The sequence below is a fragment of the Larus michahellis genome, chromosome 18 (genome assembly GCF_964199755.1).
Source record: "Larus michahellis chromosome 18, bLarMic1.1, whole genome shotgun sequence".
NCBI lineage: Eukaryota > Metazoa > Chordata > Aves > Charadriiformes > Laridae > Larus > Larus michahellis.
Window position 1 is genome coordinate 3,045,704 of NC_133913.1, and position 16,482 is coordinate 3,062,185.

The window sequence follows — 16,482 nt, forward strand, 5'->3', positions numbered from 1 at the left end:
ACAGGCGCTGACGCAGTCTCCAGACAGGGTATTTATTGTGGAAAGCGACAGGGACCTGGGCACCCCTGCCCTTCGCAAGAGCAAGTCCCTGGCCAAGTCCCTGTCTGCTCTTCAGGAGAAAGGCGGCTGCCTGCAGGGGAGGAAGCCCTGCCTGCAGGGGAGCCCCTCAGTGCATTTCCCTGGGCCGCACTGAGCAGCCCAGACCCCCGCAAGGCCGGCTACCCCGTGCTCACGGCCAGGCGATCCCCCAGTGCTCCAGCCCGTCCTGCCCCGCGGGGGCTGCAGCTCACTCGCGGGCTTCACCGGGGCTGGGCCGGGCGCTTCCTGATCAGGTCGCTGCGCTCTCGGCCCGCGCCCGTGCCCGCGCCCGCGCCGCCTCCGCCTCCTGCTCCAGCTCATCCAGGAACCGCTCCTGCGACACCGAGTAGAAGGTGTAGCCGTCTGGGAAGTGGGGGCGGTGTTAAGGAAAACAACGGTAGAAGCCCCGGCGCGGCCCCCCCGGCCCGGCCCGGCCCGGCCCGGCCCGGCCCAGCCCAGAGGATACAGATGCCAACCGCCACCGCGCCGATGCCGAGCGCCAGCAGCGTGTTGCGGCCGCGGAGCCGCCGCTGCAGAGCGCGATGGCGCTGGGCGCGCTCCACCTGCGCCATGAGCTGGCGCTGCTCGGGGCTAAGTCCCGGCTCCCGCTCAGGGTCGATGCGCCGCGCGAACGCCGCCTCCCCTCCCGACTCCCCCGGCGCCGCCATCTTCCCCGCTGCCGCTTCCGCTCAGGGCGGTGACGTCACATCCGGGCGGGGAGGGCAGCCAATCGGAAGGGGGCGGGCCAGGCAGGCTGGCTACGCGCAGGCGCAGTGGGAGCGGGGCGTCGAGTGATTGGCTGAGGCCCGGCACGTGGCTGGCCGCGGAGGAGGTGCGCTCTGATTGGCGGGGTGGGGTCCCGTGACCAGGAGGTGCTGAGGTCGGGCGCGCTCTGATTGGCGGGGCGGGGTCCCGTGACCAGGAGGCGCTGAGGTGGGACATGCTCCACCCTGACGGCCCCGGCAGCGGCGGTTCCTCCTGCTCCCCCCCAAGCCCCTGTGGGGGGTCTGTGCTCGGGCCTGCCCCACCGGTGGCCAGTGTGGGCCCCTTCCCGAAAGCAGCCTCATTTTGGAGGGGTTGCAGGCTCCTAGTTGTGCCTCTGGGACCCCAAGGCCCAGCTCAGTGGTGGCTCTCAGGGCCCTTTCCTACCGGTGGTGAGGAAGCACCGTGCTGCCCTTGAAGTAATTATTGTCATTAAGGTCCCTGACCTGAACTGCTAAATGGGGTCCCAGGAGCGAGCTGCATCCCGGTACTATGACCCAAACCCCATCTTTGGCAAGGTCGCTCCTGAGATTATTGAGGACGCGCTGATCCATCTGGCCACGGAAAATGAACAGTACCTGAGTGAACTGTCGGATCAGGCCGGATGCTTCAAGGAGACACGGACAGTGGGTGAGACTGTTTTTCTCAATTACAGCTAACTCCTGAGGAGGTTAACAGCTGTATAATTACCTTCAGTTGACTCAAGTGAATGACTGTTGTGCTTTTTTGCAGAATTTATATTCCTTTTGTCTGAAAAATGGCACTTGGACGAATCGGCAAGGTACCAAGCGGTAGAGTTACTTGAAAGGTAATAAATATCCTGAATGCTCAGTGCATTTCCCGTTTCTCTCACACGGTTACACTATGCGTGCTCTATACCAGTCATCCGCACAATGAATAATTTTTTTGCCTGCGTAGAGCTTTGCCTCTTTACTCATTTAATTCAAATTAACAGCTGTCCCTATATTCTAAGTACATGCAGAATTGCTTTTCTTCCTTTTCCTTAGCAGAAGAGAACTGTTTTCTGAGGAATTGTGTTTTTTGTAGGTTTATGATCAAGCAAGTAGAACAAATCTGTAAGACTTCCAGAGAGAACGTTAAAAGTCGTGAACAAGGACAAGGCAGCAGCTGGAGCTCTCTGAAAGATCAGATATACGACACGTTTGTCCTGCGACTTGTGTCATGTATTCAGCTTGCAAGCAAACTTTCCTTACACTATAATGTAAGCCAGCCAAAGCTTTTCCTATAGCATCTTTTGAGCAGTGTGGTAAATTGTGTAGTATATTAATCTCGCTTGAAAAAATGATTTTCTCTCTGGAAGGCAGTAGTGATAATGAAATGCAAAGGATATTGAAATGGAGACCTAAATCTCTTCTGTTTAGGGCAAATTAATTGTCACTTATCCAGTAACAACTTGTCAGGAAATGTTCTTGGTACTGGGAAAAAAGCACAGGCAGCAGAAAAACTTGGCCTGTGGTTGTCAACAATTGTGTGGCTGCAGAGGGTTTGGGGCTGGGGAAGGTTTGTGGAGTAGAGGAAACCTGTGGGAAAGAAGGTCCGAGCTGGATTCCTCGTGCCAGCTTAAAAGCCGAGTAACAGAGCTGGGTGAGCGTGCCGTATCACCACTGCTGTGGCTCACGCTTAAATTCGGTGGGAGGGGTAAAGCAAGAAGTACTTAGTTCTTAGAAAGCCCCTTATTGCCTAGGAGATAATTTGTCTCTTTTTTTCCTCTTCAGATAGTTAACAGTGACACAGCTTTAAAATTTCTACAATCCTTAAAATACTCATACACTAAACAGGAATTGCTCGAGTCAGAACTTGCCGTTTTAAAAAGTCTGCACTTCCAGATTAACGTGTCAACTCCCTTGGCTTACGTGGAATTGCTTCTAGAGGTTTTAGGTAAGAGTATTAATAGGAGAGAATGGGAAAGAATTTTTTAAGAGCGTAATAGAGCTATTAGTGATCTGAACCAGAATGTCTCTTATTACAGATTTTTGCATACTGTGAAGGCACATGAAACTTTTCAGATTGTCCAAGGCTTTACTTTTCAGATGAGAACTTCCTCCTTCGTAGAATCTGATGAATGTTATTGGAGTCATGGCTCATTCAGTAAAAGAGTTTTAAACCCCCAAAACCTATTGTAAGGCCACGTTTTCTACAATGACTTACCATTTTCTTTGCCCAGGTCTGAGAACCTGAATTTCAGAATGAGTGAAATTATACTGAGATTGAGGAAGACGTGTGGTATTTGGAAACAAAGGGCAGCTGTCACCAGAAAGCTGCGTCCCTCGCTTAAAAACTTTCTAATTCAGTGTAATGGCTCAAAACCTACGGCTGATTACGTATGATCTCTGTGCTAGGACATAACGGCTGCCTGCTTCCTTCAAAGCCGTTGCATCAGATGTGTATGCAGCTACTGGACTTCTCCTATCTTACGAGAGATTCCATCTACGACATTTTGTTGAAGATTGCCACTGAAAATTCAACACCAAGCAAACTGCAGGTGTAAGTAGCTTACGTGACTATTGCTTAAGATAACTAGTTGAAATTAAAACCCTAAGAAATAGTAGCATAATTCCCATTATGCTATTTTTGGGGGCAAGTTTTAAAAAATTTTAATTTGCGGGGCTTTCAGCATTGTTTATTGATCTTAATATACCAGTTCAAAGGAACATGCTTCACCACATTTACTTTAGGGGCAAGCTAGGAAAGTGTTTAACTTAATTGTAAAAATGCAGCTTTAGCACTGTCAGTGAAAGTTAACAGTATCAGGCTTTATTTGGACTGAATAAGCTAACCTGTCCGTAGGCTGTATAGCGATTACAGAAGTAGGTGCTTCTGAACTGTAAAATCAGCATTTTACACCAGAAGACGCTTTTACTTCTGCAGAGCAAAGTTTCTGACCGTAAAGGAAGATTTCATGCTCTTGGCTGTTGGAATCATCAGCACAAGCGTGTTCGTACTAAACCCTGGGCACTGGAAGCAGGTACAGTCGCTTCTAAACACATTCATTCTACGTGTGAAATGGTGAAGGCTGTTTATACGTTTAAGCACAGCAAGAAAACAGGCAGACTGTACTGGGAGTAGCATGAGGGGGGTGACATCTTTCAGGTTTTTTAGCAAGGAAGCGCGTGTACTCTTGTAAGAGTATGATGGGGGTACATGGGCAGTTGTGCAGGAGGGCTCGCACTAGTGCGAGCTTATCCTCACGCCTCAGCTTCCTTAGAATTAGATTTCCTCAGAATAACCCCCCAGGCATCGTTTTGTTCATAGGTGGAGACGCAATCCCACGGGACAATGTGCCCAAACTGCTGCTCAATGCTATAACCAAGAGCCTATTACAGATAGTAGCTCTTTCATTTTACTACTTTAGTAGAAGCAATTACAAAAAAAAAAAGTAAAAGGCACAAACCAAACCCCAAAACGAGCAAGCAAGCAAACAAAAAAAACAACCAAATAAAACAAAAAACATACCGAGAGGTTTCAGCTTTTGTTCAAGTGCGCCCATGAGGTGCTATTACTCTCGTTGGATTTGGAGGGTTAAGAAGTATGTCTGTAAACTAATGTCTCTTAGGCACTGTAAGTATCTATCTTCATTTTTTATTTTTTTTTAAGGTTGTGGAGCATTTGAACTATATCACTGGCATTACTTCACAAAGTATCTTAGAATTTTCTTATGCAGTGCTGAAACACGTTGTTGGCAGCGCCACTCCAAAGCAGCACTATAGGAACTGAGGAACAAAAGCCCCAGAGAACAGAATTATGACTCTTAAATAGAGCTATCTTCTGTGGCCAGTCCCTAGCGTATCAGTAGCAAACTGTTACGCTGCTTGCAATAGTCTGTCTTCTGCGACACTGCAGAGGGCACCAAAGGCAATTCAGTTTTACTTTTGGTTTTGAACACCAGCTATTTTCTAACATTTTGTGTGTTAGGTGCTAATTAGAAAGCTTGTCCTTCCAGGCAGTGCAGTAGTGCCGTGAAGGGAGGCACACAGGAGCCAAGTAGCATTTAGAGATATCTCTTTCAGCACCAAAAGATTTATTGTAAGAGCTACATCTTCTAAGTTATGAATATAAGTTTCCTTGGAAAAGAAGAGTCATTGTTTTCACAAGGCATTAACGTGCACGGTGTTTTGCTTGGCAATCTGTATTGCTGGAAGCAACTCGCACACCCTTACAAACAGGGCTGTACTTTCTTTCTCCACTTGCTGCTTTTTAAAAAATTTACTTATTGTCTCAGGCAGCTTGCTGCAGCCCAGCTGCTTCTTACTGTGCTCCCTCTTTGCCAGTGCTCAGAGCCTGTTTGCTCGTACCCTAAGAAAGCCAGCTAGTTGACCAGTGTTGTGAAAAGGACAGAATCCCACCGATTTTGAAAGCGATGCAGTTGTTGCGACAGCAGGTGCCTATTCAGCACGTCCCTGTAAGTGCCAGGGGCTGTTTATGCTGTGCCTGGCGTACGCTAGATGAAAGCACTCTTTGTGTAGAATAGTGTTTTATTATTTACTCGGTGCACCTCTGTGCAAGAACAGGCTGCAGGAAGTATTACAAATAGTTAGTATCATCATAGCTAACAGTATTTTAAACAGTATCAAACCTTGTTAAGTTCAGTGGCACAAAGAAGTGCTGATATGACTTAGAAAATACTTTATTTCAAACTGTAGTTACCCTTTAATGACCAAGCAGAGCTTCCGCCAGTTCTTTAACGTTATTCACTGTTTGTAACATTTCGCTTTTCTAACTCATGTAACTGAGTAGTATCAAACTCAGTGGTGTTTCGAAGTTTGACAGTGATTTATACGCATATCTATAAACCCCAGAAGTACCAGTTTAGCATCTATTCAATAGCTGTTTTTTTTTTATTATTCTGTTCAGCTCAATGATATAACTTTACATATTGCTTTTCTATATACTACTTGTAATAATGGTATTTTAAATAAAGTGTCTTGTGGATTTTTGGTATTGTAAACATTTTGTACTGGTTAATATTAAGAGACATCTTAATCTGACTTTCTCCAACGAAACGCAGACACCCTACAGTTGTCAGGACGAGTTCTTTACATGGTTACTTGTTATAGAATTGGGATGAGACCCAGGCAAGACCCCACTTCAGGTTAGTTAACATGAATTTTAGTGCTTTTGTCCATTGCTCCTCAGAGTTAAATTGTGTTTTAATAGAGTAAGAGCCTCCACTGCCACCTGTATCTTCGATCTTTCCTTTCTCCACGTCCATCCTGTATCACACACAAAGTTTTATTAGTGCAGTACTATTGCAAGCATTTGATCTCAATATGACATCAAGTACTAAAGTTTAAATCTGACATTCATATTATTCTATGTCAGAAAACTTTGTTTTTAAAGGAAATCTAGCAAGCCTCAGGTCCTCGCCTGAGGAACCAGCTTTAAATTTCAGTTAAACTAAGAGCAAATGTGATAATCCTGCCCATTATAAAGAATGCCGGACGATTTCACAGAGACAGGACAAACAGAAAGCGTTGCTGTAGACTGGTGCAGGGGATGGTTAGCAGCGCTGCGCGGGACAGCACAGGAGATGTTAATTTGACATGTTATACAGCAACACTCACCTGTAAGGCAAACAAAACCGAGTTTCGCCTTTTTCCACTTCCTCTTTAAATTGCTGCACGCAGTCCAGGAAAGCCACCATTGCATGATCAAACTTATTGTCCCAGAAGAACCTCAGGCCTCCAGAGCAGTACAGGGGGAGCTCCTGGAAAAGAGATTTGTTTCAGGCACCCCAAGCACTCCATTTTAGATATAGTCGCTGCAGCTCTTTAGTCTTGTGCAAGGCTTAAATTTGTCACAGGATGCTTAGAAATGGTTTGTGGCACATAAGTGTGACTTGTTTTGTGGCAAGTGCCTGCTGCGTGCTGGTGTGGGTTCCTAATCACCAACAATCATCCCAATGATGCTGCCTTCCTCTGGCTGTGGGGTGTGGTTTGAGAGTCCTGTTGGTTTTATCCTGCTGGATGGTGGAGTGAGTGGCTCGATACAGGATACCGAGTGAGATGTTGTTATGTTAAAGTTGGGGCAGCTAACTCCCCTGTACCATAAATTCACGAAGAGCTGAGTTTGTCTTCTGTGTCCCCCAGCGTGAGCAGGGCTCTGTGGCGTTCAAGGTCAATGTCCTGCCATTTGTGCAGGGTCTCTTACCTTTGATTTGTCCGTGAGGGACTCTAAATACGAGTGGTTGCCATACGGTACCAGACGGTATCTGAAAGGAGATACGATTCACAGGCAGATGAGTCTGTCTGTCTTTATCCAGGGCGGAGGTGAGATGTGTGTTATATTGCGTATACCTCTGAAACTTCAGGCCCATTTTGTTAGCAAGGGCGTGCAGCAGCAGCACAGTCTGCCCCCAGGCAGCGTTGATCTCATTCCATTCTACAGGAACGCTGGGGAGACGGCCAAGTCTGAAGTTATTTATTGTGCCAAACTGACCACTGTGCCTGTGATAAGAGGAATTATAAATAAGCGCACTGGGGCCGGAACAGCTTCTAGCGCGCTAACCAAACAAGGGCCCCATACCAACAGGTACGGAACACACTGCTAACCCAGCAAAAGGAGGGCTTGGGTGCTCTGGTTAAAAAGTGCATATAAATACCAACCAGTTGTTCTCTTTTTAACAATAAACAACCAACCCACCAAATCAAACACCCAGCCCCCCTGAGCTACCTGCTCCGTGAAGCTTGACGTTAGAGCACTACCCTTGGCTGGCACAGTCGGGCCCGGTTCGTTAACAATGTTAGTGACTGTCATGTCAGTACTCTGACATCTGCACAGCATCACAAACCTCTCCCAGCGGACGCTGCTGGGAGCCGTGACCAGCCGCTTTGTCGTGGGGCAACTATGACCTGGCTAGCACCGTCCCTCTCGAATGCAGCATTACCTAAACGCTCCCGCGTGGCAGATTCTTTAGTGAACTGAGGCACTTTTCAGCATCTACGTTACCAGATGTGAAAGGTTGCATTGAACACGTTGGTTTTCTTTAATTTATCCAATTGCATCTGGGCATAGCGCATTTGGTTGTCCACGCTTTTCAGCTCATCGTCTAGCTCCAGTTGTTGCCTCTTGAATTCGCAGTATTCTTTCTGATACCTTTTAATAAAAGCAAGACAAGAAATGCTAAGTGCAGGCTTTTACAGAGAAGCGATCGCTCACACGGTATATTAGGGTCTTTTTGGTCTGGCCAACTTCAATTTTGCAAAGAACAAGCTACTTGCATTTGGGCATTATTTACAGGTTTCTCCAGGTTATAATCTCATTTGTCTATTACCTAAAATCCCTGCCCTAAACTGCGGTTGTAGTTCACTCACTGAGCTTCTTCCTGCTCCAGCCGCTCCGCCTCTGCCCTCACTCTCTCGAAGTCTTCAGCCACGATCTTGCGGTTCTTCTCGACGTCCTCTAGCTCCTGGATCAGTTGCTCTTCCTCCAGTGCAAGTTCTTTCAGTTCAGTCTGCAGTTTCTCCTTATCGTCCTCGTTCATTTGTTCCAGTATCTCCAGACATCTCCTACGGGAGAGGGACAGGATTACCACCACAAGGATCCCGGGAAGCCTCCGCCAACAGCCCCCGGTTCCGTGACAGCCTGCGCAGGCCACCAGAAGAGCAGACAGGGCTCTGTTCTCACGTGTGCCTCTCCTTAATCCCGAGCTCTCCGTGTCGATCCTGCACCACGAGTCAGGAACACGCAGGAGAACGGGGGAGCAAGAGGGTGACCGAGGACTGTTGCTCCTGCCAGCAGCCACCTCTCGGAAGGCCTCGCCCGCACAGGAACGCTGCCAGGCAGGCGCCGTGCGCTGGTGTCACACGTTCTGATGGGCTCACAGACTTCAGCCGGAGCAGCTGTGTACCACAGGACTCTCAAAAATATATTTTTCATCTCATTCAGACCAGGAAAACCAAGGGCTGCAGTCAGGGCCATCTCTCGCTGGCCACGGAAGGCCAGACCGGGGCTGCGTTCTCTCCCTGGGCGCCAAGGGACGCGTCACCCCGGTCACTCACTTGTAGTTCTGGCACTCATTCTCGGTGATGTTCAGCTGCGTGTCCAGCTGGTCCAGCAGCGTGTCGGTGCACTCCTCGCACAGAGGGTGATCCACGTCCGTCTGCCCGGACATAATGTCAAAGAGGTCACCGGTGACCTGCGGAAAGAGTCCCCCCTGAGTCCCCTTGGCACCGCGGGCAGCTGCCGGCTGGTTTTCAACAGACGGGCCTGCGCTCCTTCGACTGGCAAAGCGCTTTTTGCGGGTCAAATCTTGGTTTGAAACTGAAGATTCCGATTTTACTGAGCTCCTCGCCCGCAGGAGCCTGGCGAGGCCCGCGCCCCGGGAAGCTCCACGGCTCAGTTCCGCAGAGCGTCCAGGAGAACCGAGACCGCGCTCACACGCGCCTAATGCTACCCGTGCACGTCAGACTTGCCTTCAGTCTCCGGCTGAGGTTCTCCATGGTGCCGCCATCCGAGGCCTCTCCGATCAGCGTGAAGCTGTTGGCGCTCTCTGTCGACATCATTCTTGGAGAGAATTTTACGGGGAGTTGAGTGCGGGGGCGGTGGGGGTGTGGAACAGGGGCGGGATGGGGACCGGGGACCGGCCGAGGGTCGGGGGGGGGATGCGGGGGCCGGGCAGCCCGTGCTCCTGAGGGGCTCTGCCGGGACCGTGCTCGGCGTCAGCCCGTGGCTAACAAGCAGCGTCCCAAATACCGTGATTTACATATATGCAAATGACGGCACCACCTGCCGAGGAGCCGCTGGGGTCCCGGGGGGGGGGGTCGCCCCCTGCCCGGGGCGCGGCGACGGCCGTACCTGGCGGGCGGGATGAACCGCCGGGAGACGCCATCCTGCCGGTTCTCGGCGAAGGCCTCCTGCGGGGCAAGCGGACACCGTCACCGGGGGGGACTCCCCGGGGGGGACTCCGCGGGAGGGGGGGGCGGGGGTCCCGCCGCCGCGGCCAGCCCCGCCGTACCTCCGTCAGAGCGGTCTCCTCCTCCGGCGCGTCCCCGGGCCGGGCGGCAGCGGCGGCCAGCAACGGGGCTGCGGGAGAGGAGGCGTCAGCCGGGCCCGGCCCCGACCCCGCGCCCCCCGCCCGTCCACCCGCGCCCCGGTACCGGTGAGCTCCTGGATGGTGAGGCGGTCGAGGATCTTGAAGGAGGTGTCGAGCTTCAGCGGCTGGCTGCAGCGCTGGCAGACGAAGCTGACCTGCGCCGTGCCGCCGCCGCCCGCCCGCGGGCCCTCCATGCCTCCGCTCAGCCCCGCGCCCGCCCCGCCATCGCCGCGCGACGGACGTGACGCGAGCGGCGGGGCACGGTCCTGGCAGCGGTGTAGCGGGGGGGAGGCGGCGGCGGCCATCTTCCCCCGCCCCGCCCCGCGCGGCCCGCGTTGAGCGGCCAGGACCCGGCAGCGGCGCGGGGGGGGCGGTCACGCGGGCGGCGGGCGCGCGCGGCATTGGCGGGCGCGCGGCGTGAGGTCAGTTCCGGTGGCGGCGACGCCGGTGGTGGGGCAGCGGCAGCGCGGCCCCGCGCAGAGCCCGCCCGGACGCGCCCCCGCCGCCATGGCCTCGCTGCTCAAGGTGGACCCCGAGGTGAAGCTCAAGGTGCGCCCCCGCCACGCCGCCGCCCGCCGGCCCTCCCCCCCCCCCCCCCCCCCCCCGCGGCCTCGCCGGCGCCGCACCGCGCTGCGGGCCGCCGCCAGGCCCTTCCGCCCCGGCCGTTGGTTCGTGCGGCCGCCAAGCTCGGCCCCCCCCCCCCTCCCCGCCTAGCACGGCTCGGCCCCCCCGCCGCCGATGTGCCGGGGCTCCCCGAAGCGCCGGGGGGCGGGGGCGGGACCGGGGCCGCGCTGCGGCCGCCCCCGGGCCGTTCCCCGGCGGAGGGTGGCCGCGGGCCCGGGCACGACGGCCCTTTCTCCCGGCCCCAGGCGGGAGCTGCTCGGTGTGCGGTTCCCCACGTTGCTCCGCGCCTCTGGGGCCCGGGGCGGGCGGGCGGGCCGAGGCTGCTCCCGACGCAGCTACCGTCGCGGGATCCTCCCGCCAGGCCGAGAGCGACACCTGCGGAGATCGGGCCGAGCCCGCAGCGGCGGGACGGGGCGTCTGGTTTGTGCCGAGCCCGGCGTCCTGAGGGAGCTCTGAACTGTCGCTTTTGTCCTTCCGCAGGTTGACTCCTTCAGGGAGCGGATCACGAGCGAGGTGAGTGTCCCGCTGCCCGGAGCGCGGCAGGCCGGGGGAGAGGCCGCTCGGCCGTCACCGTCTGACACACCTGAGCGCGATTTGAGCCTCTCCTGGGAGCTCGGCAGTGCTCAGAGCATCAGCCAGCACCTGCAGTGAGGTTGCGTAGCCTCATGGCTCTCTTGGTGTCTTCTCCCCTCCGCTTGGCGCGGCGTGGTGGCCGGTAGCAGGCAGAGCCTGTGCTCTCTCCTGTTTCCTGCCTCGGGACGGTTGGGTTCCCCGGTGTTCTTTCCTGGTAGCAGGAACCTTGCAGCGTTGTTTCACGTCATCGTCTGTTCTTTCTCTCTCAGGCTGAAGACCTGGTGGCAAACTTTTTCCCAAAGAAGCTGCTAGAGCTCGATGGGTTCCTTAAGGTAAGGTATACCTTGTCTTCTGTATCTTTTTTCATTTTCAAGCCACATGTTGAAAGCGACGTGGCAGGTCTCGTCCTGTGTATTTTCTTGCGTATTTCACCTTGTTACGAAGGCCTGAAGCAGTGGCTGGTTGCGTGTGTGCATTTGAGTGCCGTTAGCTCTAGAGGGGGTACTTCCTTTTTCAGTTTTCTTTGTGTGATCGCCACATTTATCTTTCTCATGGATTCGGCAACTTTGGGCGGGATGTCCTTCACGATGCTGTGGTCTCACAGGGCCTCCAGCGTTGCAGGCAGTCGATAGCTTTGATCGCAGTCTGGAGCTGGCACACTGTTCCTGGGTGGAGGGAGGTCTTGTCACAGGCCTATTGTTAGGCTTTTTTTTTTTTTCTTTCATCCTTATTTTATGGTTGGATAAGAGGGAGGTCCGAGTCTTTTGTCTGCTCATTGTGTTTGGTGGGACAAAACTTCTTAGTTCATAATTAAATAACAAATCTGCTTTATTTTCTAGGAGCCTATCCTGAATATTCACGATCTCACTCAGATCCATTCGGACATGAACCTCCCAGTGCCTGACCCAATTCTTCTCACAAACAGCCACGATGGACTGGACGGGGTAAGGTTACTATCTTGGCTGTGATCCCTGCTTCGGTTAATTAAAACTGCATGTCTTGCTCTGTGCTGGAGTAGGATATTCTTATTTAATAACAGGCAGTGGCTCTCCCAAAGGCTTTAGGAATTGGTCTGTCGAGCCTGGGAAGTCCGTTGGAGTAAACGCCGTGCTCTGCGGGCCTCCTTTGTTTTTTAAAGAAGGGTGCTTAGAAACCAGAAGCGTAGCAGGGACTCTAAAGATTTTCTTGTTTCCTTTGCAACACTGTTATAGCTTACGACTAGTTTGTGAGTAAAACATTTTGTATATTTTAGCCAAATATGAAAAAGAGGAAGCTGGAAGACCGCGAAGAGACCTTTCAGGGTAAGAGTCCCCAAGTCTCTTGTGTTGCTGCCTGCCCCCTGAACCAGTGCGCCATGCCTTCGGGGTACGAAATCACGTGAACCTGCCCTTGCCCTGTCCTGACAGCAGCTGCTGCTTGTGCAGGCCTGTCCCCGCAGCCTCTCAGAGCCTGACCTACGGACGTTCTGCTGTGGAGGAGTCGGGTTCCAGCTCTTAGAAGCATAATTAGGACTTCTCTGATAGACATAAGTAGTACTTGCTTGAGCTTGGCCTGCTGACAGAGGCAGCTGATCTCCCTGTGGCTCTGTGCTGAAAGCTCTCCTTGTCTGGAGGAAGATACCAGGCTTTGGATTAAGCTGAGGCAGAAACACCTCATACACATGCATCAGGAAAATCCTTTATGCCCAGCCTCAGCAGCCTAGAGCTCTTGTCTCCGCTCAATCTTTTCTCTTTTCCCTCCTTCCTTTGTGGTAATCGCTGTTATCCCATGTCAAATTTCCCCTTCCCCACAGGTTAGCTATAGTCTGGCTCAGTGGCCACTACTGGCCTTTGCGGGAGATAAGACGCTCAGGCGGACCTTCGGGCTGCTCCCCTGGTGCAGCTGTTCCTACGCGTTGCTGATGCGAGGTGTTTTTCTCCTCTGCCCCTAGGTACCAAAGTGTTCGTGATGCCCAATGGGATGCTGAAGAGCAACCAGCAGCTGGTGGACATCATTGAGAAAGTGAAACCAGAAATCAGGCTGCTTATTGAGAAGTGTAATACGGTGGGTATGAGCTCTGGAGCGAGCGGAGAAAGTAGGACGCTTTTGCTCCTGGAGAGGCAAATCTGCTCTGAGTGGAAGGAGCCAGCCCTTCTGTGTTCAGTAGATGAGGAAAGGTATTGCAGTGTCTAAAAGTGGTAGGTGTAGGGAAATGATGCTTTTCTGAGCCCTCGGGGAGCTCTGGAGTTCCCCTCCTGAAGGAGGATGCTGTCTGTTACGCAGGCTCCTTCCTTGAGGCTTTTCTTCACCCTCCTTTTGCACGGTCACAGACAGCTGCTGAGAGCTGCCGTGGCACAGCCAGGAGAGCTTCCCGTGGGGAGCTGGGCTTGTGTGGTGTCCCAGCCGTGTGGGAAATGATCTCCTCAGGAGTGTTGCATGAGCGTGAAGGGCCTGCAGGGGTTTATCATGAACTGCACGGCAAAGGCAGGGTCCTGGGGGTGCTTTTGGTAAAACTTTCGAGAGGTGTTTCAATGGAGATGTTGGCATTGATCAGTGTTGTGATCTTTTAACCGCAGGTGAAAATGTGGGTGCAGCTTCTCATCCCCAGGATAGAAGATGGAAACAACTTTGGTGTTTCTATTCAGGTAAGGCAGCACTGGCTCGGTGCCCTGCCCTAGGAGAGAGCTCTGCTCCAGGGACGTGGATCTCGGGTTCCTCTGAATCTTTCATTTGATGGTATCCAGCAGCTGCAGTCATGGGGTTGGTTTAGGTTTTAAAACCCAAACCTGAGCTTGACCTGGCACTGCTGAGACATGTTGCTTTTGCAGCCCTGAAGGCCAGCTGCGGTCGCGTGAAGCTAAAGGCTTCCTTGTCTTCCCTGCAGGAGGAAACAGTTGCTGAGCTTCGAACTGTGGAGAGTGAGGCGGCATCTTACCTGGACCAGATTTCTAGGTAGGCATGCAAGAACAGACCTCTTCTTCGGGATCCTCTTGGGGGTAAAAAAAAAAGTGCTTGGGAAAGGTCCCCTAGCTTTTTCTAGGGTAGCTTGGGCCTAGAAAAAATCTTGGTGCTATTTATCTGATCTTTAGTCTCTCTCTTTTCCTACCAGATATTATATCACAAGAGCAAAGTTGGTTTCCAAAATAGCTAAGTACCCTCATGTGGTAAGTAAACGGGGAAGTGGAGATTTACACGTTATGCGCTGCTGCTTTTTGGGACTCTTTGGGCCACTTATCACTGTCCTTTTTGAGCTGAGGGTCCGGGGGGTAAAGGTGGGGGATCGTACAGGATGCGGAATATCTGCGTTAGAGGAGGGCAAGCTGAAGGGGGGATTCCTTTGTAAACGGATGGACCTTCACTTGGTGTGTGGGAGGCACAGCTGAGCTCAGGGCACTCAGCCGCGCGTCTGCTCTCTGTAGGAGGACTACCGCCGCACAGTGACAGAGATCGATGAGAAGGAGTACATTAGTCTGCGCCTGATCATTTCAGAGCTGAGGAATCAATATGTAAGTGAAAAAACTGCGCTCGCACTGGCTTCCCGCACAGCAGCGGAGAGAGCCTTTTTGACCCCGCTGCTGCTGCTGCTCTCCCCCTTCCCGATGAGTACACCTAGTCCTGGCAAGGAGCCTGTCTCCTCCCCACTCCGTTTTGGCTCTAACGAGAAAAGCCAACTGTTGCCTCTCCACCATCTCCCGGAAATGCAGGTGTTTCTAACTGAGCGCTCACAGGATTCTAGCGCAAAATATTCCTTCCACCTCTGTGGGAACCCGTGACCCCAAACTCTTCATGCAGTGCAAGCCATTCCTGGGATCGCTAAAGAAATCCTCTCTTTTTGGTGTTACATGCGGTGGCTTCTGTAAAGTCTGGCTGAAAGAAGCCCTTACCTTAACTAGGCGTGTGATGGCACGCAGGGGCTGAGGGTGGTGCCGAGGTGAGCAGTGCTGCTCTTTTAACCAGCGCTCATTGTGAAAGCTGGACACTGGATGTCTTTGTCGTTCTTATCTGAGTCCTGTTCTCCCTTTTTGCAGGTCACTTTGCATGACATGATCCTTAAAAACATTGAGAAGATCAAGAGGCCTCGGAGCAGCAATGCTGAGACCCTCTATTAAGTGTCAACGTTTGAACTTGAGAACTGTTCAGTCAACTAAAGACCGTCATTGCCTTGGTTTGTTACGTGACTATCGAGATGGGAAACTGGCTGGAAATAGTATCGCATTCTTAGTTAAACTCTAAAGAAATTATCGCCTAGTTTTGTGATTGGTTTTGTTCAGGTCTCAGGAGCTCTCCCTCCCTCTAGTAACTGGTAATGAGAAGGTCGTGCTGCTGTGGGGTGCCCTAGAGGCTACTGCAGAGTGAGAGCACCAGCCAGGCAGGAACATTCCTGACGCCTTTCTTCCTACCTGAGTAGGAAGGACACCAGAGACCAAGCCCTCACCCTGTCCCATCTCTTGGCTGGAGGCTTCACTGGGGTCTCTGGGAATGGGGCAGGCTTCAGCATGAGAGCAAGCCCGGGCGGCGGGGCAGCGGTGGAGGAGCTCACGCTCTTCCCTGCTGGCTGTCGCTGGGCCCCTCTGCTGCCGGTGCTCTGCGCTGACCCGCTGCGAGGACAAGGGAACCTGCCCCTCCTGGGCTGGTGGTGGCAGCCACGCTCCAGCGCTGCTGAGCGGTCTGCACTCCTCTTATGGCTCTTGTGACTCAGCAGAGCCTGCCCCGGCTGTCTCTGCCTTGTCAGTTCTGGCTGGGTCAGCGCAGAGCGTGAGGTGGTGCTTGAAAATAGGGCTGGTTGCTCTCCTTGGCTGATCCTGAGCTCAGGTGGCTTCTGCTCCTGGTCGCGATTTGACTAGAGCCACTCTTCTTGGCTAAAACCAACGTTACTTCACGTACGTCCTAGTTGCCCCTTCAGCACGAGATGCTTCTGCCCAGGCTGAGAGAAGGGAGTGGCCGGAGGTCCGATGCTAAAGCCCTGACAGTCTCCGCACACGGTCAGCCTGAGCCCCGCTGTCTCCTGGCAGTGCTCCCCGCTGCCCGGGCCGAGCAGGCCAGCCGCGGCGGTGCGCGGGGTGAGCATGGCCCATGCCCACCCGCTACCACTGCAGACCTTGTAGTCTTTCCCCCCTGCAAAGGGCACGCTCTCGTGCCTGGTGACTCCTCTAAGCCGCCGGAACGTTTCATGGTCCATTACAAACCCCTTTGGGAATGACTGGTTGTGTTGCGTCAGTTTTTGTGCGTGGCAAGTGGGCCCATAACGCTGCAGGCTCCAAAATTTTCTTATTTATAGTATTTTTACTTCAGTCCCCTATTCAGGGAACGTTAAATCATTTGTTTCAGGAACCTCGCTGTCTCCCGGGTCTCGCTGTTACACCCGTATATTCTTATTGTGCAGTAGCCTTAATAGTTGTGTTAACCTCATTGTA

At 52.9% G+C, this 16,482-nt stretch overlaps 4 protein-coding genes across 4 annotated transcripts; 2 read left to right on the forward strand and 2 right to left on the reverse strand.

Moving 5' to 3' along the window:
• Positions 1–18: 18 nt before the first annotated feature.
• COA3 (cytochrome c oxidase assembly factor 3) lies at positions 19–775 on the reverse strand. The gene is made up of 2 exons (XM_074562258.1): positions 545–775; positions 19–441 (listed from the first exon to the last, which is right to left on the reverse strand). Exons 1-2 carry the CDS (start codon positions 744–746, stop codon positions 329–331), a joined length of 315 nt encoding a protein of 104 aa, XP_074418359.1. The 5' UTR covers positions 747–775; the 3' UTR covers positions 19–328.
• Positions 776–845: 70 nt separating this feature from the next.
• Positions 846–5,803, forward strand: CNTD1 (cyclin N-terminal domain containing 1). Its single transcript, XM_074562253.1, has 7 exons — positions 846–1,470; positions 1,573–1,648; positions 1,888–2,062; positions 2,577–2,739; positions 3,201–3,345; positions 3,730–3,826; positions 4,456–5,803. Exons 1-7 carry the CDS (start codon positions 1,299–1,301, stop codon positions 4,573–4,575), a joined length of 948 nt encoding a protein of 315 aa, XP_074418354.1. The 5' UTR covers positions 846–1,298; the 3' UTR covers positions 4,576–5,803.
• Positions 5,316–10,231, reverse strand: BECN1 (beclin 1). Its single transcript, XM_074562245.1, has 11 exons — positions 9,957–10,231; positions 9,815–9,882; positions 9,655–9,713; positions 9,273–9,363; positions 8,859–8,995; positions 8,172–8,366; positions 7,807–7,953; positions 7,155–7,304; positions 7,009–7,069; positions 6,423–6,565; positions 5,316–6,071 (listed from the first exon to the last, which is right to left on the reverse strand). Exons 1-11 carry the CDS (start codon positions 10,195–10,197, stop codon positions 5,903–5,905), a joined length of 1,461 nt encoding a protein of 486 aa, XP_074418346.1. The 5' UTR covers positions 10,198–10,231; the 3' UTR covers positions 5,316–5,902.
• A 69-nt stretch (positions 10,232–10,300) lies between these two features.
• On the forward strand, positions 10,301–16,265 carry PSME3 (proteasome activator subunit 3). Its single transcript, XM_074562254.1, has 11 exons — positions 10,301–10,441; positions 10,997–11,029; positions 11,359–11,421; positions 11,929–12,033; positions 12,342–12,390; positions 13,020–13,132; positions 13,645–13,713; positions 13,953–14,020; positions 14,178–14,232; positions 14,488–14,574; positions 15,097–16,265. The coding sequence occupies exons 1-11, from the start codon at positions 10,400–10,402 to the stop codon at positions 15,175–15,177; spliced, it is 765 nt and encodes a 254-aa protein (XP_074418355.1). The 5' UTR covers positions 10,301–10,399; the 3' UTR covers positions 15,178–16,265.
• Positions 16,266–16,482: the final 217 nt, after the last annotated feature.